Below are 24,402 nucleotides of genomic sequence, written 5' to 3'. Positions count from 1 at the left end.
TTCCCATCTCCTCCTAGAACCTTTGAAGCCAATTCTAGGTATTGTGCCATCCAGCCATAATTATTTTAATATGTATTGCTGAACATCTTTTAAACATAACTGTAATGTCATTTTGACACCTGGCTCACAAAAGCTGCAATTTCAAATGCTCAGCTGTCCCTTAGCGCCTCCCACTAGTAGATGCCAGTTGATGCTTAAAGAAAGAATGCCTTAAAATGTATGGAAAAGAGAGAGAGTGTGGAAAAGCGAGAGCCTTTTCTTTCCTCCTTTCCCTGCAGCCAGTAAACCCTTTTCCTTTTGTTCACCCTTTCTTTGCCCTGTGGTGATATGCAGGGAGGTATTTTCATAATTGCATCAGATTTCCCTCTTGGGGTACACTGCCAGCCTATCTCCCCATGTTGCTCTCAGCTCCCCTCAGAATGATGCTTTTTGAGGCCATTACATTCCATCTAGTGGGAATTCCAGAGTTTGCTTAGTCCAGCCTTTCACTGTTGTTGCTTTTGTCGGTAAATGTGCCTTTTTAAAATAATGTCCTGATGAATACCATTTCTTCAAAAACCCTTGTCCCATTCTGTGAGTATTTCTTTAGGAAGGATTCCCAGAAGTGCCTTTTATCTCTCTCCTTCCCTTCTTCTTCTCCTTCTCCTCCTCCAAACTCCCTCTTCTTAACAATATCGCAAAAAGAATTATGTTTTTGTCTCAGTCTCTTGTAAGCATGCCTTTCCTTGTGTGGCGCTCTTTGTCCCTCACCTCTGATCTTTGAAGGGACGGTTGTTGTTCCCAAGAACTCTGCCAGTCCCTGTAGGGTTTCCACCTGCCCCTCTGCCAGAGCCAGCTGGGTTACAACCAAGGACTTCACCCCCTAAACGCTGCCGGGTTACGTAGTTTAGACGGAGACTAAAATGGGGTGAGGAAGCTTGGACCTTTACTTTGCCGTCAACATTACTCGCCAGTATTGACCTTAGTCAAATCACAAACCTCCCTGACACTCACTTTCTTCTTCCATAAAATGAGAACAAACACCTCATTTTTAGAGTGTTAGCTAGCTACTGGGACAAAATACCTCACAAAAGTCAACTTAAGGAGGAAGAATTGTTTATTTCATTCCAGTTAGATTCCATCATGGTGGGGAAGGCGTGACAGCAGGAATCTTGAAGCAGCTGGTCACATTCAACCCACAGTGAAGAAGCAGAGCGGTGAGCGCTATGTTCAGCCAGCTCTCGCTTGTACATAATTCAGGACCCTTGCCCGTGGAATCATGTTGCACACAGTAACAGTAGGTTTTCCCACCTCAATTAATCTGACCAAGATTATCCCTTAGAGGTGATACTGAGTCCTGTCACATTTCATCTGCAGCTAAAAGGCATCCAGAAACTACCATTTCAGTGGTGACTTACGTGCTAAGTGCTCAAAACGTATACATGATGCCAGGGTCCTGGCAGTGATTATTAAGCCATCACAGTTGGTGAATGGAAAACCTGCTGGGTGAGATGGTAAGTGGCTAGCTGAGCCACTCATTACTATTTTGCTGCAACTTTCTTTAACCACAGTCCCCACAACCATTTCCCAGCCAGCCTTTTAAGATTGCACTTGATAGCCCCATTCCCAACCTTTCCAAGCTGAATCAGTGTAGCTCAGGAACATCCCCTCCAACGCACCCATTGCTCGTGGCTGCACTGCCTCTGTTTCAAAGTCACCTGCCAGTTTCTCCAGTCCACGGCATCAAATTCTTAGGAGGTAAAGTCCTCAGAGACAAGTTGCCATCTCATGCTTCCTAGAATGTGTAAGGTAAGTAAAGTTATGGGAAATTCTAAAAGACATCCCCAATTTATTTTGGGTTGTTGAAATCTTTCCTGGTACTTGTTTTGGAATGAAGCAAGCCATCAAGTTGTCTCGGGCCTGGAATCCTCTGCTTTTTTTCCCTCAGTTTTTATTGTGGTGGAGCCACTGTGCCTTGCCTTGGGCAAAGCTATGTATTTATGAATAGGAGTCTGCAAATAAATCAGGACAAAAGACCCTTATCCCAGAAGCAAAGGAGAATGAATTGCTACCCCTGAGGTATCTGGGAAATAACAAGTGAGTTTCACTGGATCTGGGCATTTCACATGTTTCGTACATTTCCCGTCTGCAGTATAACCTTTCATAAAAATAATGCTTATTGATTCCTTTTCCTTATTATTATTCATTATTGATTTCCTGATTACAAAGTAATGCATGTGCTTTGCAGAAATGTTTGAAATGGCAGATTCAAGCATTAAGAGAGCTCACTTATGGTCTGCTGTGCAGGGTTCAGGAGGCCAGTATTTTATTATAGAACCTCAATTCACTTCCCTGCAAGTAGCCTATGCGAGCCATTGTGGCCCCGACAAGAGGCACTGTGCACACCCACTTGAACTTCTCTGCACTTTGCCTTTCAACTCTAATCCCATGGGTCAGAATATAGACTTGGAGTTGCCAAGACCCTGATTTTTTTAAAAATTTATTTATTTGATAGTGACAGAGAGAGAAAGAGGCAGATAGGGAGAGAAGAGAGACAATGGGTGCGCCAGGGCCTCCAGCCACTGCAAACGAACTCCAGACGCGTGTGCCCCCTTGTGCATCTGGCTAATGTGGGTCCTGGGGAACTGAGCCTCGAGCCGGTTTCCTTAAGCTTCACAGGCAGGCACTTAACTGCTAAGCCATCTCTCCATCCCAAGTCCCTGATTTTTAAGACAATAAGAAATACTAGGTCTGGGCTAGAGAGATGGCCTAGCAGTTAAGGCACTTGCCTGTGAAACCTAAGGACCCATGTTCTACTCGCTGGATCCCACAATAGCCAGATGCACAAAGGTGAGGCAAGCACAAAGTCGGCCATGTCCACTAGGTGGTGCAAGCATCTGGAGTTCGATTGCAGTGGCCGAAGCCCTGGCATGTCAATTCTCTCTCTCTCTCTTGCTTTCTCTAAAATAATAAAAAAAAAATGAATAAAATAAAATAAATACTAGGTTTTCACTCATCCAGAATGCATAGATTGAACATACACTATATGGCAGGCTGAGTTTTAGGCACTGAGCATTCAAGAACCTAGAAAGGTGCCTGCGGATGGAAAAGAATGAATTTGGGCAAAGGGGAAGTGAACATGGATTCGGTGTCTAGGTTTTCTTAAAAGCATTAAGCTCGCTGCTTGTGCCACTTAAGCAGACAATGATCACTATGACAGCTGTAAGAATAGATTTAAGTGGGCAAAGGAAAGAAGAGGACAAGCGAGGCAGTTGCTGCAGAACTCTTGTGAGGGGTGACAGAGGCTTGGAGCAGGCCTCTGGCAGTGATTAGCAGAATAAACAGTATATGCACACAATTGGATCCCATGATAGAAAATAAGGGAGGACATTCCCTTTGGAAGAAACTTCTGATTCCTCCAATGTGTGACCATGACCTTCAGCAGCAGTATTTACTATAATGGATTCCTTCCTCTGGACACACTAATGTAGGACTTCCTTGCAACCCTCTGTTGGCCACGCCCACCTTGCAAAACAAACCCCTCTGGAATGCCAAGTAACAAACAACTCCCAGATCAGTGTCTTGAAATAAGTACTTCCTTAGTGCTCAGGGCCTTGAGGTCATCAGTGCAGGTGACCATAGACTATTCTATGACGGCATGAAGGGTGTCCATTACAGTAGTCAGCAGCCACAGTGGCCACTGGAACTTAGATCAACTAAAATTAAACTTGCAGTTCCTTGTGGCTGGGGAGATGGCTCAGTGGAAGACCTGAGTCTGGATTCCACATACTCAACTAAAAGCCAGGTAGGGTGAGGTGTGCCTGCGATCCCAGCCCTGGGGAGACAAAGTCAGGGGAATCTTTGGGGTATGTTGACAAGCCAGCTAGATGGCTAAGCAAATGTATGAGCTCCAGGTTCCAGTGAGAGACCCTATCTCAAAATATAAGATGAGAACAATTGAGAAAGGCACCCACTGTCAACGGCTAGCCTACACACACACACACGTGCAGGAACATACATCAACACATGTAGTTCCTCAGACACAACAGCCACAGGTCAAGTGCCGAGCCATTGCTAGCATGTTCCTTATTGGGCAGCATGGAATCTACACATTTTCATCATCTCAGAAAGCAGTGTGACATCCTCCCAGGACTTGACTTCAGCAGTGCAGTATGAGTGCGGTACCAGGATTTCCAGCCCTGGCATCCACCTCCAAAGCACGCTGGCAGAAGCGACGAAGACTTTTCTCTCTGAAGATGGTGCAGGCTTTTTTGTGTATCACCCCAGAGGCACCCCGGTAACAAGGTAGTGATTACTGGAGATGTGTCAACACAGGAAAGCGGCTTCCCTGGCCATTATAATTGGACATAAAGACTTAGAACTCCAGATCGGAAGCAGGGGAAGCCTACATTTAGCTGTGTGGGGACAGTGATTTGTGGAATGCTGTTATTAGGGAACCACAAGCAGGCTCTTAGCACTGTCCAATTTCCACATTGCAGAAGCAGCAGCTTTTCCTCCTACGAGCGGGGAGAGCAGGCTGCTGAGCTGACAGCCCCCTGCTCCTTGCCCTGCTGTGGGCGTCTCTGCTTGGCTGCCTGGGCTCTTTTGCCACTAGCCTGTGTGGATAGGTGTGTTTGCATGTGCTGTTACAAAAGAAAACCAGTGTATGCAGTAAGAAGAAGGGGAGTTTAAATTTGCTTTCTAGTGAACTTAGACACCAAGCATCAAGATCCCTTTAGAGATTAAACAGAGTGATAAGTGTCAGGGAGATGGCTCAGTTGATAAAGTGTTTGCCCCTCAAGCATGAGGACCTGAGTTCAAATCCCCAACACTCATGTGAATATCTGGTGTGATGGGATATACCTAACGTCCCAGTGCTGGGGAGGCAGCGATGGGGGGGAACCCCAGGGCTTAAAGGGTAGCCAGTGTAGCTGAACTGAGGGGCTCCAGGTTCAGTGAGAGACCCTGTCTCAAAAAATAGTGTAAGGGGCTGGAGAGATGGCTTAGCTGTTAAGCGCTTGTCTGGGAAGCCTAAGGACCCCATTCGAGACTTGATTCCTCAGGACCCACGTTAGCCAGATGCACAAGGGGGCGCATGCGTCTGGAGTTTGTTTGCAGTGGCTGGAAGCTCTGACACATCCATTCTCTCTCTCGTTCTCTATCTGGCTCTTTCTCTGTCTGTTGCTCTCAAATAAATAAATAAATAATTAAAAAAATTTTAAAAATAGTGTAAGAACAATTGTAGGGTATATTCAGTGTTGACTCTGACCTCCACATACACACACACATACACAACACATATACACACATGCACATGTAGGCCTACACAAATAATAAAAATGAATACACATTACATACCCATGCATACCATATAACATACTCATACAAAAAAATAAAAAGAGAATGGGCTAGAGAAATGCTTAGTGGTTAAGGCACTTACCTGCAAAGCCAAAGATTACCTAGGACCCATGTAAGCCAGATTCACCAGGTGGTGTTATGTATCCGGAGTTCTGAAGACACTCCTGCACCCATTCTCTCTCTATGTCTCTCTCTGCCTTGTTTCTCTTAAATAAATACTATATTTTTAAAGGAGAGAGAAGAAATCCCAGAAGAAAAGAAAAAATATAAATCATGTGTTACCCAGTAATTAGGGAACTTGTTCTGTAAAATCATACCATCCCCTGTGAAACACTTTGCATCCACACAGACACAATCTTGTTTTCAGTGAAAAGGGTCAGAAAATTATAGGGAGACACAACAGGGGTGTAGCCAGTGTATGATTTATGATCCCAACTATGTAATATTTATGCAAATACCTGCATAGACATGCATAGAAAATGAGGCCACAGGAAAGCACACCAGTAGAAGTCTCTCTACACCATTGCCCTCCATGGTAGCCAGCACCTCTATCACAGCACGTGGGAAACAGCAGCAGGAGACTGAGCCAATCCCTGGCAAAGGGGAACTGGCTATAACAGTCCTAAGCCTGCCCCCAGCGTCACACCTCCTCCACCAAGGCTCCAGCTCCCAAATTGCCATCAGCTGGGAACCAAGTATTTAAAACACATGAATTTATTGGGGACATATAGTTAAAACCACCACAGTACCTACCCAGCATTTCCCACCACAGTACCCAACACCAGAGGACTCCATAGGTGTTTGTGGATTAATGCTATTTATGGGAAGAGGCATCCAAAGTAGTAATTTGATTTTCTTTGTTATACTTTCTCAGTACATCTTGCATTTATCACTCTGCCATAAGGTTGAGTTGAACCTTGAACTCCTGTGTGTTTCAGGTACTATGCAATGGGCAACCCGGCCTCTGTCCACCTCTACTTCCTTGCTGACCGCTTCCAGGGCTTTCTGATCAAGCATCATGCTACCAACCTGGCTGTGAGCAAACTCGAGACACTGGAGACCTGGGTGATGCCAAAGAAAGTCTTCAAGATTGCAAGTCCCCCCAGTGACTTTGGGAGGCTTCAGTTTTCTGAGGTGAGAGCCCAAACTTTCCATGCTTCCTTATTTCTTCCAGACACCTTCTGAGCTGTGCCTCACCTGACCCTTGAAGTTGGAGGTAGAGAAAGAGAGGGATTTGTAGAACCCTAAAAATGGGCTCACTCTGTGCTGGGAGACAATTCCCGTGCCCCATATTCTGGAAGCAGTATTCTCTACAGAGAAGGAGCGGGGTAGTGTGGTGGCAATACACATGGGCAGAAGCAGCCCAGAAGCTCGAGAAAAGTTCCTTCTCTTGGTTTTCATCCCAGCCATCGACTTCCTCTAAACCCGCTTTAGCAATGGGCCAGTGACAAGCCAGCTTCCTTGTGAGGTGGTAGCATTAGTGCCGCTTTGCAGGATGAAGAAACAAGGGTTATGGAGACCCAGCAATTTTCTGAATCATTGCTAGTACATGAAAGAGAACAAATTTGATCCTATGACTCACTGGCCATGCTTCTTTTTTTGTTTGTTTGTTTTGGTTATCCATGATCCTAACACAAGGAGCAGAAGAACCCTGGACTGAGGAGTAGATGGATTGGTGGGTGGATCCATGGGTAGATAGCTTTATGTGTGCACATAAGGGTAGACAAATGGGTAGACTGGTGGCTGGATGGGTCTGTAGGCAGAAAGATGGATAGATGATGAATGGGTGGCTGGGTGGATGGATGGAAGTATGGATGGATGGACATACGGTCAGGTAGACGGATAGACAGATAGTCAGGAAGTATGTGTGTATGGACACATGCATGAATGTGTGAATGGATAGGTGGATAGTTGGACATAGGGACAGACAGGCAGATGGATGGATAGTTAAGCTAAAGAATGAAGAGTTGGGAGAACATAGGTGGGTTGGTAAACACTGATCCATGGAATGCAGTTTCCCTCCACCAACCGTCACATCAGCTTAACAATAATTTTTCTTTTGCTGGCTGGGGAAAGTTTCCAAGGGCCATCCATGGAGCATCACCCCTACCTCCAGACTCAGAGAGCTCCACATGATCTGGCCTCTGCTGGCCTCCCCAGCATTGTCCAGTATCACTCTCTTCCCTGCTCATACTTCCTGTGCCTTTGTGAGACAAGTTGCATTTATGTCCCTTGCAAGTTTGCCACGTGCTGGCCCTACCTGCAGCACACTCCCACAGCTGGCCATGCACCCGGAACGCATCTTTTGTCATCAAGCCGACCTAAATCCAGAAGGGACATCTTCAGATGCCTTCTGTGAGTACACAGTGTGTCACGAGCTGCATCACCTAATATCTCCCTAAAGGCCTCGTAGTATTCACTGCTAATGTCATACAGCCGAACTGGCTGATCATTTACTAATTGTCCACCAGAAAGCTGCCCTGTACCTCTCTCAGTCGCTGCTGCCTCTGCACCTTTGGTGGAAGAGTCATGTCATTTCTCAGTGCTGAATGTAACATTTTTAGAAAATTATTTTGTGTGTATGTGTGTTCAGGCACATGTGTGGGCAGGTGCACGTGTGCATGAATGTGGAGGCAAGATGTCAATCTCAGATATCATCACTCAGATCCTGTAACGTTCTTCGAAACCAAGCCTCCTATTGGCTCGGAGTTCACCAGTCAGGCTATACTGGCAGGCCAGCAAGCCCTGGGGATCCACCTCTTTCTGCATCCAAAGTGCCTGACATCAGGACTGGCAGTTTTATGTAGGTTCTAGGGATTAAACTCAAGTACTTATGCTTTGAGATACTGAGTGAACTATATCACCAGTCCATGAATACTGCTTGTGAACAAAGAAGTGACTGCACTGGGGAGAGATGCTAGACGCAAAGGGGCAGTGTGGTTAAGCTGAGGAGGTGATCCATGGCAGTGAGGCTGAGTCCAGGGTTAAGGAAGGGAAAGTGTGATTGAGCTTGCAGGTCATTATCTGTGCAGAATGTCAGCGCCTGATGTCAACCTCCCGTGTCAGGCAGTAGCTGAGGAAGTGATCCGTGCCAGTGAGTCTGAGTCCAGGGTTAAGGACAAGAGAGTCTGATTTTCCCTTATTCCAGTGACTCTCCCCATGTTAAACAAGCATGGGTAAGAGCTTCTTCTTGAGCCAGCATTTTCATCGAAGGCTCCACATGGATTGGCTACGATCGGAGCTGCCATAGCAGCCAGCCTCATAAATTATCAGTGTCAGGAGGGCAATTAGATGCTGCCCCAGTTGGATTCTGAGCTGGGGGCCCAAGCATCCCATTGAGGACATTAATGTCCCATTAAAGAGATGGATGCCTGGTGTCTGGGCTTTCCCTGTTAGCCAGTCTGCCTTTGGGTGACTGAGTACCCCTGGCAGTAACAAGTGACGCTGGGTACTCTATAGTTAGTGACTTGTGAGCATTCCCACGATGGGTTCAGTAAAGTTGGTGACAGAACCGCCAAGATCACTGGTAGAAATACAGGCGTGGGGGGCATGATGCCAAGAGCTTGGGTCTTAAACTTTGTGTAGCGTTGCTCACTTTTAGTGGTAAAGGTACAAGTGAGTAAGAAGAAAGGACAGCAGGGTCACCTTGTGACCTGTGCAGGGTCTTCCTGGTATCAGCACTTAGGGGATTCAACAGCAATAGGGGTGCATCGCTGGGGACACCCTCCCCTCACACTTGGGGCAGGGGCAGCTGATACTCCTTAGAGCATCAGTTTAAAGCAAATCCCAGGTTTCCTGCCAGTTGCTCCACAGCTGTCCACCCCAAGGAACCTTCATTTGAGAACTCTGGCTTCAGGGAATTGTCTATGTCTATTCCTTTGCAGAACATGACTGGTAGCAGGTACAGTTGGTGAGTATCACCTCAGTGTGCTTGGCGGCCGTCCTTCCATTTCATTAGAATCTGCTAGAAATCAGCTGTGAGGAGTCTGGATGTGTAGTGAAGTCCATGGGCTTAGTCTTAGTCATGGAGAATATCTAAAATAGATAGATAACTGATAGGCAATAGATGATAGATAGATAGATAGATTTATACACACACACACACACACACACAGAGGGAGACAGACAGACAGACTGACTGACTAGAAGATGACATCATTGGTTTTGGTTTCAGCAAACAAGTTAATGGCCATCCCAGAGCCCTGAGTTCCCCATTTGCATAATGAAGGAAGCACCAAGTTTCTTTCCCCCTTTAATAGAATTTCGAATGTCAAGGCCAGGCACGGTGGCTCACACCTTTGATCCCACCACTCCAAAGGCAGAGGTAGGAGGATCACAGAGAGTTTGAGGCCACCCTGAGACTACATAGTGAATTCCAGGTTAGCCTGGCTACGGGAGACCCTACCTCAAAAAAAAAAAAAAAAAAAAAAAAAGAACTTGGAATATCAGATGAACAGATATATTGAGGTGCTTTGTACTGTCCTTGGCACATGGGAGCCTTTAGCAATGTTGGCTGTGGAGCTATGTACTGGTTGAGACTGGACATAGTGGTTTTAGGCAAGAACAAGGAGGAAGAAAGGTAGCTTCTCTTTGCACATATGAAAGCTTACACTACGAATGTATGGATGTGTCCACCCACACCCTCACTTCAGTGTGCTCGCACATGAAGATGGGCAGTACCAGCCTGCAGAACAGCGTGTTCAACATCTACCACCAACGTGCTCACAGGCTGTGACTTTAGCATGAGTGTATTCCTCTCGAATCTTTCGCTATTCACTGAGAAGACATTGCTACATATGCACACTGACTGGGCTGAGCCATGTAGGAGGCACCAAGAAGAGAGCCGAGAGCTACAGCAAGCAAGTTCCCACAGGCTCATGGGTAAAAGACTGTGCTGAGTCTCAGATGAGACTTTGGACTTTTGAACAGTGTTGGGAGGCAGAGGTAGGGGGAGCTCTATGAGTTTGAGGCCAGCTTGGGACTGCAGAATGAGTTCCAGGTCAGCCTGTGCTACAGTGAGACCCTGCCTCAAAACAACAACAACAAAAGAAGTTGAACTGAGTGTAGTTTGAGAGCTTGTTTGCAGGGAAGCACAACAGATTGTATACCCATGACCAAATACCAGTCCTCCTGTGTTCAAGGAAGCTCTTCCTCTTTGACAAAACATGCAGCATTGGGAGGGACACACATGGAATGGTGAGAGAGGAAGGGGACACTGCCCAGTGAGCCAGATCAGTGGAATACACCCTGGTGATCAATGGGGTGCCATGCTGTCAGCCAGACTGCCCTCACATCCCCGAGTGCATTTTATATCACGAGGTGGTCATGCGTTGGAGGTGGTGGAGGGTCAGTGGTGGAATGTGGTGGTTAGAAAACAAAATGTCTCCCACAGCATCCAGTGTCTGTGACTTACCCTCATACTTAATGGATTCCCAATTGGCGCAGCCTTTAGGAGGTGGAGCCTGACTAGAGGAGGTGTGACCCTGACCGCAGAACTTGAGGTTTGTCAGTCCAGGCCCACGAAGTGTGCAGAGCTTGCTCACTCTTGCTGCTTCCTCCCAGCTCACGTGACAAGATGCGACGGCCTGGCTGGCCGCTGTGCCGTGCTTTCCCCGCCATGATAAAGCTTCCTTGAAAGGATAGCCCAAAATAAACTCCCACAAGCTGCTTCTGGTTGGATATTTTATCCCAGAATAAGAAGAAAGAACTTTTTCGGGCAGCGCTGACATTGTGAAGTAAAGCAGGGGCCACAGGTCCATTCTGGGTGGAAGGGTCAGGGAAGAACGTTGGGGATGCGTCATAGGAAAGGGTTGTCTACGCAGAGCTGTGAGGAAAGGGTACGTAGCACAGGGGTGCTGGGTGGGAGGAGTGTAATGAGTTTGAAAGGCTGGACTAAGATAAGCTTGAACAGAGTAAGGAAATGGGGAGGGAGGGAAGAAGGGGACGTCTGGACGCCATGGCAAGGGGCTCGCTCAGACCCAGGTACAGTAGTAGGGCCTGAGGTCCTGAACAGTGAGGTGTTGTGTGGCTGTTTTCTGACTCCTGAGTGGAGAATGAATTGCAAGTAACAAAATGAGAAGGAGGACCAAGAACAGATTACACCACGATCCCCCAGCGGGTGGCTGGGAAGGACGTCACTGGACATCTCCCGTCCTTAGGGTCTAGCTCCATTGAATCTCCTGCCATATAGCAGTGCTGAGATTCCTTTTCATGGGCTTGCTCCCTCCTTACTCAGAACAAGGAGACCAGCTTGAGGTGTGCAGTTTGGAAAAAAAATCAAAGACCCTGATGGACAGCAGCTGTACCTGTTGGGTGGCAGGTTTCTGGAATGGCCCATAAGCTGATATCCATTCATAATTGCATTCAGTACAGTTTCTGGTTTTGGTTTCAAATCCCATATAATGTGGTGAGCCCATAAGGAAGAAAGAGAAATCCTACCCTCTGTATTAGTAAAAGGACCACAAGCCTTGTGATGATCCCCCAGCCTAGATGCAAATGTCGGGTCTTCTGCTCACCACCTGAATGACCCTGAGAAATCCAGGTCTTCCGCTCACCACCTGTATTACCCTGAGAAAGTTGCTTACTCAGAACCTCAGTCTCAGCACTAATGAAATGGTCACACACAACCTTCCGGGTAGGGTACCCAGCACCCTCATGGAGTCCTGGTGGTTTTAAGACTTACTGTACTGTTTCAGGTTGGCACCGACTGGGATGCCAAGGAGAGGCTGTTCCGCAACTTTGGAAGTCTCTTGGGACCCATGGATGAGCCAGTGGGAATGCAGAAATGGGGCAAGGGTCCCAATGTGACGGTGACTGTCATTTGGGTAGATCCTGTCAATGTCATCGCAGCCACCTACGACATCCTCATTGAGTCCACTGCTGAGTTCACACACTATAAGCCGCCTTTGCACTTGCCTCTGAGGCCTGGGGTCTGGACAGTGAGAATTCTCCATCACTGGGTGCCAGTTGCAGAGACCAAGTTTCTGGTTGCCCCTCTGACCTTCTCCAACAGGCAACCCATCAAACCAGGTGAGTACCTGGGGTCTTTGCAAGGGGGAGTGCATCCCCAGGGACCCCGGTGTCCTTTCCCTTTATAGACAATAAACTCCACTGTGCAGCACATGAATGTCTTTCAGCGCAATGCTTTCTGCTCTCAGTGTTTTATCCTGCTTCTTTACCCTCAACAACTGGCTCATTTCCTAGCTGTACACGGAAACAATGTCACCTGTGCATGCATTTGAAATATGTAGATAGATAGATAGATAGATAGATAGATAGATAGATAGATAGATATGGTTATATATATATATATATATATATATGTATATATATATACACTTTGTTTATTTGTTTGTTATCACAGACAGAGAGAAAGAGAGAATGGGCCCACCAGGGCTCAAGCTGCTGCAAATGAACTCCAGATAAATGCACCACTTGGTACATCTGGCTTTACATGGGTACTGTGGAATCAAAATGAGGTCTTTAGATTTTGCAGGAAAATACCTTAACCACCGAGTCATCTCTCCATGTATATCGATTATCCATACATCTCTGTGTGTATATTCGATACTGATTTATTCGACCCTCTACAGCTGAACTTCTATAAAGCCCTGATCACATTTGAGACAAGATGAGAAATAATCTTGTAGAGACTGAGTTTCAGCGAATCTTCCTTACTGTTTAGAAAATGACAGTTAAGGCTGGGGATGAAGCTCAGGGGTACAGTGCTTGCCTACTATGAGCAAGGCTCAGGGTTCGATACCCAGTGCCACAATCAACACAGGAATTCTCACAAAATTACGATACCATAAGTAAGAAAGAGAAATCATACACTGGTAGAAGATACTTGCTTTTACCAAAAAAAAAAAAAAAAAAATTCTTATTCAAAGAAACCAGTTTGGCAAACTAAAGCCCCAGGCCAAAGGTAACCTATTTCTAGTTTTCACAAATAAAGTTTTACGGAAACACAGCCATATTTATTCATTGACATAGTGGGCTTTTTTTTTTTTTTTTTTTTCCATTTTCTGGCTTCTATGGCAGGCTTGGATAGTTGGGAAAGACTTCATGGATCACAAATTCAAAATTACTTCTTCATTATCCCCTTTATCATTAAAACAAGGGTTGTTATTGTCTGATATATGAAAGAAAGGAAGCATGACTGGCCCACACACGTGTAAACAAAGGCTAAGCCTAGTCAATATTGAGAGAAATACAAATTAAAACCAAAAAGAAGTTCTACTTTGCACAGACTGAGTTAGGAAAGAATTGTGTGAGGGTCAGGCAGTGTTACAGGTCAGTAGGATCAAACACTCACACACATGGATCTAGGGCCATTGAGGTGATAGATTGATAGGAAAAGTCTGAGAGATGAGTTACCCCCTCCTCCCCTTTTTGTAGGTATGTAGTGTGTGTGTGTGTGTGTGTGTGTGTGTCTATGTGTGTGTAAGCGCATGCATGCACACATGTGCCCACCTCATACCCCCACATGCGGAAGCCAGGGTCAGATATCAGATGCCCGCCCCATCACTCTTCTGCCTTATTTCCTTGATAGGCGGGCTTCTTTCTGGGCCTGGAAGTCCCTGGTTGTCAGCTAGACTGGATGACCAGTGAGCCCAGGTGTCTCTTTGCTCAGCGCTCTTCATGTGCAGCCAAAGAGGTCACGGCCGCTTCCCACACGTACCCAACGAGCATTCATCTTCTCTGGCCCTAGCCTGTACTTCTCGTGTTGAACAAATACACCTGCCACACAGAAATCCCACCCCTCAATGTAGGCCTTGGAGACATAAGCAGGAATGGACCTGGCAGAATTGCGCAGAACTCAAAACAATCCACATGCCTCGTGTACAAAAAGACAATGTTTAACTCCACTTACATATTAGGGTCTCGTGCAGCAGTGACATCAGCAAAGTCCACCGACATGAGTCACTGTGATGGAGCCTTAAAGACATATTAAGGAAAAATGATCACAGTGTACATTGGAATTAGGCTAAATTCATTTGAGGTTCAAAAATCAGGAGAAGTGAGTAAGATCATTTCAGGATTTGTGAGTCAGTAGGAAGCTAAAAGGAAAGGAAGGAAAATGTTACCATACAATTTGATTTGTTGGTTTCTTTTTTATTTTGGTGTGTGTGTGAGAGAGAGAGAGAGGGAGAGGAGAGAGAGAGAGAGAGGGAGATGTGCATGGACGTGTGTGCAGATGTGCACACAACCTGGGTGCACCCATGCAGAGGTTAGAGGTGAATACCAGGTATCTTCCCTTTTAGCTCATCCAGTTTTTTTCTGTGAGACAGAGTCTCACACTCTTTTGCCATATTTTGAAAATATTTTATTTATTTGCAAGGAGAAAGAGAAAGAGAGAGAGAGAGAGAGAACAGGGTACAACTGGGCCTCCAGCCACAGCAAACAAAATTTATATGCATGTGCTGCCTTGTACATCTGGCTTATATGAGTGCTAGAGAATTGAAACTGGGTCCTTAGACTTCACAGGCAAACACCTTAACCACTAAGCCATCTCTCCATTTTTAAAGTTAGCAAGCCCCAGTAATTCTGTAGTTTCCACCCCCAACAGGAATAAGGTTACAGACATGACCAGCGGTTTGCGCCGGTGTTAGGGGATCTGCCTCTGGTCCTCAGGCTTATGCAGTCAGTGATATTAATCCCTGAGCCATCTCCCCAGACCCTCTAGGGTTCTGGCTTCTACTGGGCATGTCAGGCATACTTGCTATCCCACAAAGAGAATCTTTCCCCAAATCCTGAGACCTTCTGATAGTATTTGTGTTGATCAGCTAATATGTAGAGACCTTGTTTTTTGTTTTTTGTTTTTTTTTCTTGAGGTTAAAGCCTGGTCCTATGCTCCCTTGTCAACCAGAGTGTATTAGTTTCCTGTCTTGTAATTTATCTCAAAGTTCCAGGATTATCGTCCATAGTGGTGGAGAGGACATGGCAGCCGAAGCAGGAAGCTGGCTGGTCACATTGCATCCAAGTCAGGAAGCAGAGGATGAGAAGGAAGTTGTCTCCCCCAACCCCCTGCCCAGTGACTCACTTCCTCCAGTAAGGTTCCACCTTCTAAAGGCTCCACGACCTTCCCAAAGAGCACAACCAGCCAAGGAACAAGGATTCAAACATAAGAGCCTTTGGGAGACATTTCATTCAAACTGCCACACAAGGAAATGAAAGCAGCTCTCGAATTACCCATTCCAGAGCCCCCTCATTGAAGACCAAGTGTCTTCTCGTTGGGTGCAGCCCCCTCCATATCCTTGAGGAATCGCAAAGACAGGGATGGATATCACACACCCTCCCTGCTTTACGTGCATGAATAGGGCACCTGCCCAGAAAAGTAGCCAGGGGCCATGCATTGGTGACCTTCCTAATATTGTCTTCTCTCATTTCCAAGGAAATCAGAGATCTCCCCATCATAGCCAACAAGACCCAAGGGTTATTTTTTGCCCCACTGGATACATCTCCCCTGTCACTGGTAATTGTATTTTCTAACAGTGTTCCAATGGACACTTTGCAAAATGTTTCATCACAAGTAATTTGCTATTGATGCATCCCTGGTAATCTCAAGATGCCTGATGGAATGGAGTTGAGGGAAATTTAATTATAGAGACAAGCATCGTGAGCCCATACTGACACAGCATTTCCCACATGAACGCCATTTCTCGTAAGGGTGTCTGGCTTTGGGACAGCACTTACCTGCTCCTTTTGCTTTAAATTGCCCTTGCTTTTGTCCATTTGGTACAGTAGTAGGCATTTACTGTGCCTGTATTTGATAAGTAAGTCACGAAATGCCTTATAGATAAGAGACTATTAGTACATTGTAATGAACAGATGAAGTAGATGCTCAAAAACACATAGACCACCGAGGGCGTTCTGTAAGTGTGTGGTGAAGGAATGAATTTACCATGCCCTGCAAAGAGTGCCTTGGTTTTTTGCCTATAAAAATGGGTCTGGAGAGATGGCTTAGCAGTTAAGGCACTTGCTTGTGAAGCCTAAGGACCCAGGTTCAATTCTTCAGTTCCTACATAAGCCAGATGCACACGGTGGTGCATGCGTCTGGAGTTCATTAGCAGTAGCTGAAGGCTCTGGCGCACCCATTCTCACTCCCCACCCCATCTCCCTGTCTCTAAAATAAATAAATAAATCTTGTAAAAAAATGGGTCTGGGCCTGGAGAGATGGCTCAGTGGTGAAGACATTTGCCTATGAAGCTAAAGGACCCAGGTTTGAGTCTTCAATACCCATGTAAGCCACATGCACAAGGTGGCACATGCGTCTGAAGCTGGAGGTCCTGGCATGCCAATTCTATCTGCTTCTCTCTGTCTCTCTAATAAGTAAATAAATAAATAAAATATTTAAAAAATAGGGGCTGGAGAGAGAGCTTAGTGGTTAAGGCACTTGCCTGAGAAGCCTACGCAATTCTGTAGGTGCCACATAAGCCACATGCATAAAGTGGCATATGGATCTGAAGTTTATTTGCAGTAGCTATAGGCCCTGGCATGCCCATTTTCTCTCTCTCCTTGTTTCTCTCCCTCCCTCTGTCTCTAATAAATAATTTTTTAAGTTAAAAAAAATATGTCTGCCTAAAAAGATCCATGAGAGTCCTGTGAGTTAAACAAGGCAGTGAGCACTGTGGGACTCAGCCCCAAGTACAGGGTAAGTAGGTGCCAGTTAATGGCTTTCCTAGTCACGTCATTATTCCCTTTGGCTTTCAGAGGAGGCATTGAAGCTACACAATGGGCCGCTCCGCAGTGCCTACATGGAGCAGAGCTTCCAGAGTTTGAACCCCGTCCTGAGCCTGCCCATCAGCCCCGCCCAGGTGGAGCAGGCGCGGAGGAATGCAGCCTTCACCGGCACAGTATTAGAGGCCTGGCTGGACTCGCTGGTGGGCAGGATGTGGACCACCATGGACATATGTTCCACAGGCCCCACCGCCTGCCCTGTCATGCAGACCTGCAGCCAGACCGCCTGGAGTTCCTTCAGCCCTGACCCCAAGTCGGAGCTGGGGGCCGTCAAACCCGATGGCCGGCTCAGGTAGCGCCAGCCACGTGGGGCTGATAGAGCCTGAACCCCAGCCTCTGACCTTGGGGGCGGGGAACCTTCTTTGCAAGGGCCCTCTGCTAGCCCCATAATGATGGAGATAGAGGGTTTGGAGGTATAACAGGGTCATCTTGTGTTGTCAAGTTGACCTCTGGGGGTGGGGTGACTCAGAGCCAGGACTGCAGCGGTCTCCCCTCTCCTGGTTGTTCCTTAATCCTGCAGGCTCCTGTCTTCCCCTTCCAGTTGACTTGCAGTTGTTCCCCCCCACCACAAGTGAGTTTCAAACTTTTATTTTGAGCAGCAGAACTTTGTTTACTCAGCACAAGTGGAAGTTCAAGGTGAGGATGAAACCCAGGCTGCTCTGATTGATGCTGAGCACTGGGAGGTTCCTTCTCGAAGTCCAGCCCACAAGGTAGTTCCATAGCCAGGGCCACATCCCGAGGCACCTCTCCAGAACACAAGGGCTCTACACAAGCCAGTTGGATAAACACTGCCCAAACTGAGGGTTGGAGCTCTAGCCCTGCCCTTGCATTTATTTCGTGGTTCCTTTGGCTGGGGAAACCCTGTGCCCATGTTAAAGCGAACACACTATGGAATGGCATGGTCGTGGGCTTTTCCCAGGGAGGTAGCAACCGTGGAAGGGCTCCAAGAATTCCACCAGCCCTTCCTGGATTATACTGTTCTCCCTGATAACCCAAAGCACAGGAGAACCTTTTGATGTAACATGGGCAAGGTCCAGCCAGACAAGTGACTGCCAATTTTCCACTGTTCTGGGCCATGCTCTTGCCAAGGCCTTTCACGCATGGTAGCTAGAACAGGGTGATACATACTAACCCGAAGCTTCACGTCTCCTAGCTGCCTGTTGTGTGGGAAATGGAGACCATGGCCTCTTTGGCCCTTGAAGATGGGAACATTGGTCTTGCTTGGAACAGAATTCCTGAGCTGTACCACCCTCACTTGCCAGGCACCCCAAACTTCTGTCGATTGCACGCTGGGTGCCGTTGATAGTGACCAAACTGCATGGGCCAGACTTCTTCCACCAAGGAAAAAGTATCTCAGATTCAGTTTGCAAAGTACATGTATTTCCTTATCCAAGGTGCCAACAGGCTTACCTGGCCATGCCACATCAAAGGAAGTTGGAGTGTCAAGGTTGAGTGAAGGTGATTTTAAAAAAAATAATTAAAAGTAGCATTACTCACCTTGTGTGAGTCACAAGAAGCCTGCAGGGTTTCCTTGCTGTGTATGTCCTGGAAGGTCATCCCATGCTAGTCTGGTGTGGCGTCATTGAGGGAGAGCCCCCCCCATTTTTCTATGGGTCCGACCTCTCTCAAATGGTAGGGTTCTATGGGGAAAATCACACTGTTTCCATGGTGAGTCAGTCCTTTCCTCTCAGCATGGGTGTGAAAATACTGCAGGCCACCTTATGCCCCTCCCCCACCCAGCAAGGCAAGATGTCCCACCAGCAATGGAGGACATAGAGAAGGGACAATAGATATTTATTATTTATATGTTTTAGTCAATGACTAATTAGTAGGTGCTGTTTTCGCAGCCTGTCAATTATGTTATCTTACTAACTGAAACTGCCTTTATTCACAAAAGGCTTGCCCTTCCCCATCCATCCCTGAGCCTCTCTCTCTCTCTCGCTCTCTCTCTCTTGCTCTTGCTGTTTCTAGTTCTCGATGTCTTCCCTACATCCTTCTTGTCCTCAGAACAGACCAGGGATGTTAGACACGTGAGACAGCTTCAACCGGCGTCATCTACCTGCAGGACGTGGATTCCTTTGGGATCATTGAAGCTCACCTTTCCTTATGTAGGATGTTGGCCTCATCTGTCCCCGCAAATTAAAGATGTTGGGATCCCTGAGCCTGCCTGCTTCCCAGCACAGGTGCAGGGATGTGGCAGGCTGAAGGAGAGAGTGTGCTGGTGACAGAAAGCTAGACACACCTGTTGACTTCACGTAATACTTTCCACACCCAATGCATGTAGCCTTGTCTCCCTGTGTGGTTCCTTCCAAAGGCCATCTGTCTTAGGAACAGGAGAGGGAGGTCACACCCAGCCAGGAGACCTCATGAGATAGCAATTATCTGTTCTGGTAACGGGGACTCCAGGTGGCTTTCTCAGAAAGCCGAATAGGACCTGCAGTGGTTTTATAAACCCCGTGGTAGCCAGGAGTCTTGTGCGCCAAACTCTTTGTGCCCCAGCCTCTGCTCTAGCCAAGGTTTCCCTGGGTCTGCAAGAGTTCCGAGGGTCTTCACCTTCACCTGCTCTGTGAGGGCCAAGCTTCTTTCTCTTCTGTGCTGTTACTGCAGTGGCTCTGGAGACATAGCCCTGGCAAGTCCCTGTTTGTACTGGGGGACACAGACCTTGTGACCGATTCCCTCCTAACCCATTCATATGTCTGACTCCTCTCACCCTCAGACAAGTGAGGAAAAGGTGGAGGTTTTCTGTCCACATGTTCCACACCTAATTGGAGCGTCCCTCGGACTCTCTGTTTTAGACCCAGAGAATAATTTTGCAGATCTTATATTGGGCCAAAAAAAAAAAAAAAAATGGAGAATTTAAACAAAGCCCAATGTGATTTGAGAAAAGGTGATTTTTTTTCCCCATGGAATATAGTATAAATATTTATTATGATTATCATCATCATCATGATATTATTTATCTGCATAAGAACTGTTGGCTCTTACATTGGTCAAACAGCCGTGCATGGTGGCTCCCTAAGGATTTCAAAAGAATAGAATGATCATCACTAGGAATTCAGTTATGGTCAGCCAGGTTGCAGAGGCAAGAAGCTATGGGGCTTAACCACCCACAGGGTCCCTGGAGACTTTGTAAGGCGAAGAGGAGAGACTTGGGCACCAGCTTTTGGAGAGAAAGAAGTATTTATTTGTTGCAGTTCTGCTTGCCATCTCCCACTGCTCAATGACATTCAGGCAGAAATGAATTCCTTCCCAACTCCCACTTCCAGGCCGCGAACAGAGCAGTAATTCCCCTAGGAGGAAGTGAAAAATCTGCAAAGGCTCCCCCAGTTTGTAGAATACACTCCCTTCTCCCTTTGCAAAAGGGCCTTTCTAGTGGGATCATGAGACCTTCTGATTTTATTTCTCATTATTAGTTTAACTTTCAAAATTCAGATAGAACTTAGAATGAATAAACAAGATTATACAGCCCCCCCACTCCCATGGCACAAGGCAGGATTATTGCTACTCTGTAAGCATGCCTGGTTGTGCAAGGGCCATATGGTTGTCTAGTTTTCAGATACATAGGAGAGCATTGGATGGAACTGACCTCATTGTCAAGAAGACATGGAAGAAGAAAGACCAGTGGCCACTAGGTGTAAGGTATAAGAAAATGCCTTTCACAGCCGAGTTCACTGAGGGTGCAGAACACCGGCTCCTGACGGCATTTTAGGGAGCGAAATAGACTGGTAACGTGTGTCAATATGGTTAGCGTGCCAAGAAGGCTTGTTGGTCAGACACGGCTGTAGGGTGACGGCAGCCTCAGTACACAAATACAGATGAGAAAAACCAGTGGTAAAGGACACAAGGGAGACAGAGGACTGTGGTCTTTCTGGTAGGCACGTGGCTCCTCCAGGAAGAGTCACCGTGGCCTAGACTTCACTGCATGTGAAAATATAGCTCAGTGTAGAGGAATCTTCCAATTCGGTAAGGGAAGTCAGAAATGTAGATCTTTTTAAATTAAAAAAAAAAAAATCTTACTGCTTTCCATGTTGGCTACTTTTTCCATTCTAACAGATGTGAGGAATAAACAAAAATTCCATAGTTATGCACACTCCGCTCTATGAAGAGATGGGTAGAATAAGAGAAGGCCTTGCCCTGGTGGAATAGGGAGGACCAGGCATGAGGGAAGAGCAGAGAGTCACTCACAAAGAGAATCCTCTTACAGGGACCATCCTCTTGGGAAGGACAGGCTTCCGGAAAGGACGAAATGATTAGAGATCTAGAACGCTGTCTCTTAGGCATAGAGAGGCCCTCATTTTCTTGGGTCCTCACATTCCTAGATTCCATCAAACCAGGCAGAAATGACAAGGACAGGTCCAGGGGAAGTTGCTGGCTGTGAGGCACCCCTGTTTTCTCCAGATCTCAAGTTCAGGCAGCCGTCCTTCCTGCCACCTCTGGAACAGCTTCAGAAAGTGTGCGGGGCTCTGCTTGCTCGAGTCGCCTTTTTTGCTTCTGCCTCAGTTACCTTACCTCGCCTGTGGATTAACCCCAGGCGCTACCTCAGTGTGTCTGCTGCGAAGTTTACCTGGAGGGGGCGATGAAATGAAGGTATCAAGCGTGCTGGAGCTGAATGTATGATCTATGCAAATTTTCATTTCCCTCTCTCTCTCTCTCTCTTTCTCTCTTTCTCTCTCTCTCTCTCCCCCCCCCATCTCCTCTCTGCATTAGAAGTATTTTTTTTTTTTAATCTTAGAAAAGACATACTGTACTGGACCCTCATAAAACTGAGGAAAGATTTCATGCGCCACCCGTGTCTTCCCCTCACATTGTCTTGGGTTCAGTTGTTGTCAAGCTCCAGGGAGAAGGTGGCCTCTCTTCTCTCTCCACTTGGCTGGGAATACTCCCACTGCCTCTGCCTGTAGACACCCCCCAGGAAGCACGTTCTGCACCATGCTACCCCCATTCCTGATTTCATCTCGTTTCTGTATTTTCTTCCAACTTCCTTCTCCTACTTTCTGCCTTTCCCACCCCTTCCAAAAGCCTTAGGTTTCTCCCTTTTGAAATGTGGCCTTAAAATTATTTTTGGAAAGCCGACAACCCCCACCCCGTGTTCCTTTTCCGCCATCATCACAGATGAGCATGTTTTAGCTTGTGTGACCCCCCCCACCCCCCGCCTCAAGCAAAGAGACAGCCAATCTGTGGTTTGCAGATGTGAAAGAAATGGCTCACAAATGTCATGTTTAAGAAAAATGTTCTTAAATTATTCCTATGGGCAAAATGACGGCTTTGGTGCTTGTCTAGACCTGAAGCATGCTGTCTCCTGAGCATGTTGTCACAGCCATGGGCTGGCATCATTTCCAGGACACCCTCTACAGCTTCCCAACCTCCCCTTTTCCCAAGACTGGGTGACTTTATAGGTACTTCATTCAAGGGTAAAGCAGGAGAGTTTTTCAGTTTATCGCTTTGTCCTTCCTGCCTGGAGAGTGATAGCACTAAATATTCCCAGTGGATGGATCGTGTTCTCAGAAGGATAATCCTCTCCCTCCTCAGACTCCATCCTTCATCCCTCCACCATGCCAGTGCTGATGGAGTCCAAAGACAACCCCAGAGTTTCCATGGGAAAGTCACTGGAATCGAGGATGATTGTCTTTGTGGTCTTTGCTTTTCTAAAGAAAATAATGATTTTTATGTTGTCAATCACATTTGTTTGGATATTTGTTCTAGAGGCCTCATGATAAGTTATTACTGTCTCCCTCATTGTTTTCGAAGACATGTGCTGATATAGTTTTTAAAAATAACTATTTTGTTATAGACCATAATATGCATAAAAACTGTACAGAAATATTTTGTAATGTATTGATTTTAAAAAGAGAATATGTAAATAAAGTTTTAAAAAAAGAGAGAATTCATGTGACACACACTGAAAGATGTAGATATTTTGCTATTTATTTAAAGGAGTATTTTAAGAGATATTGAACTATCTGAGATTGACTAATAATTAAAATTCTAACCATCCGAATACTTTTCCTCCATACAGAGTGTGATCCTCAAAAACAATTGCATTACCTGCCCATATTTGCACCTTTTCTGTCTTTTCATTTAACAGAAAAAATAACAACAACAAAAGTGTGCCTTAGCTGTATTGTTTTATGTCTAGGGGAGTTTATTTCTGTCTGACAAAGCAAAATTTTTGCAGAAAACAGTGGGTGTATTAAATACTGTACCATACCAAAAACACTGCAAATGTATATAGATGCTTTCTGTCATACTGTGTTTTCAGATGCAGAATTTTAAAATTAAAAAAAAAGTCTTTATGGAATACTGTTGCATGGTTTCTTTCAGCAGTCATGTTATCTTCACAGAAGCTTGTGTTCTGTCCCATCACCAGCACCATTACCACTGGTACTTTGGAACTCCATTTCTCAGCTGGAGTAATTTTGTAAGTTGGCATCAACTAGAAGGATTCTCTGACCATATGCATAATATAGCTGGACATGTGAACCAGTTCCTGACTCCCCCAGGTGATAAGCAACACCCTTCTAGAATGATTCCTCTGGTCAGTGCAAAAGTGTTTATTCCCTTACTGAAGGTTGTGGGGAGGAACTGGCAACATGGTTTTTATGTCTAACATGAGTGGACATGTAGAAAACCGGCCTCTCCTTTGGCTTTTCAGCACTCAGCTAGTCTACATACCCCAGATTGCCTTGCCCTTATGTGTGACCACAGGACTGGCTTCTGGCCAATAAAATGTAGATAGAATGGGCACAGGGCAAATCTATCCCTGGACCATGCAACCTTCCACTTTAGTTTTTTCTCACACAGCCTTTCCCTATTTTCCAGCACAAATGTTTTGAAGCCTCTTGATTTAGGCATTCATTTACTTTGGCCTATTCCAGTGCTGTGTTTAGAAACCATAAAGGTGGACAGAATCACAACACAGGGGGAGCCTAGGCCCCTGGGCAGCTACATGGCGTGTCCCCTAACCCATCCTCTTTTCTGACAATAGCATGAAGAAAATTTTAAATGCCATGGATAATTATCTGCTATAGCATCTCACCTGATCTTAACAATCCATCTGGAACTAGAAATTCTGATGTTCTTCTAGAAAAGCCCAAATGTTAGCCCCTTCATTTCCTAAGCAAGAACATAGATAGAGTCCAATGAGCAGAGTGACTCGCCTGAAGATATGTGTAGTCATGTCCAAGGCCAAGATTTCCTAAACCCCAGTGAGACATTACCAAGTCCCTGGAAGAAACAGCCCCTCCATCTTTAGGATGTCTGCATGTGGCTTCTGAAGGTCATGGCCAAGGAGTGGTAGCTATATGAGTGGTGAAGATGCCTGCTCAC

The 24,402-nt window shown here is 46.2% G+C and overlaps 1 protein-coding gene across 1 annotated transcript in view; it reads left to right on the top strand.

Moving 5' to 3' along the window:
- Positions 1-23,374, top strand: part of Xylt1 (xylosyltransferase 1) — a 299,655-nt gene extending 276,281 nt beyond the window's left edge. The window contains exons 10-12 of the mRNA XM_045130371.1: positions 6,276-6,471; positions 12,033-12,366; positions 17,050-23,374. Of these exons, the coding sequence (XP_044986306.1) occupies positions 6,276-6,471; positions 12,033-12,366; positions 17,050-17,372 (853 nt within the window). The 3' untranslated portion in view covers positions 17,373-23,374. The remainder of the gene's footprint in view (positions 1-6,275; positions 6,472-12,032; positions 12,367-17,049) is intronic.
- Positions 23,375-24,402: the final 1,028 nt, after the last annotated feature.

The sequence above is a fragment of the Jaculus jaculus genome, chromosome 11 (assembly GCF_020740685.1).
Source record: "Jaculus jaculus isolate mJacJac1 chromosome 11, mJacJac1.mat.Y.cur, whole genome shotgun sequence".
NCBI lineage: Eukaryota > Metazoa > Chordata > Mammalia > Rodentia > Dipodidae > Jaculus > Jaculus jaculus.
Note: the sequence above shows the minus strand (reverse complement) of the source record. Positions and strands in the feature narration are given on the sequence as shown.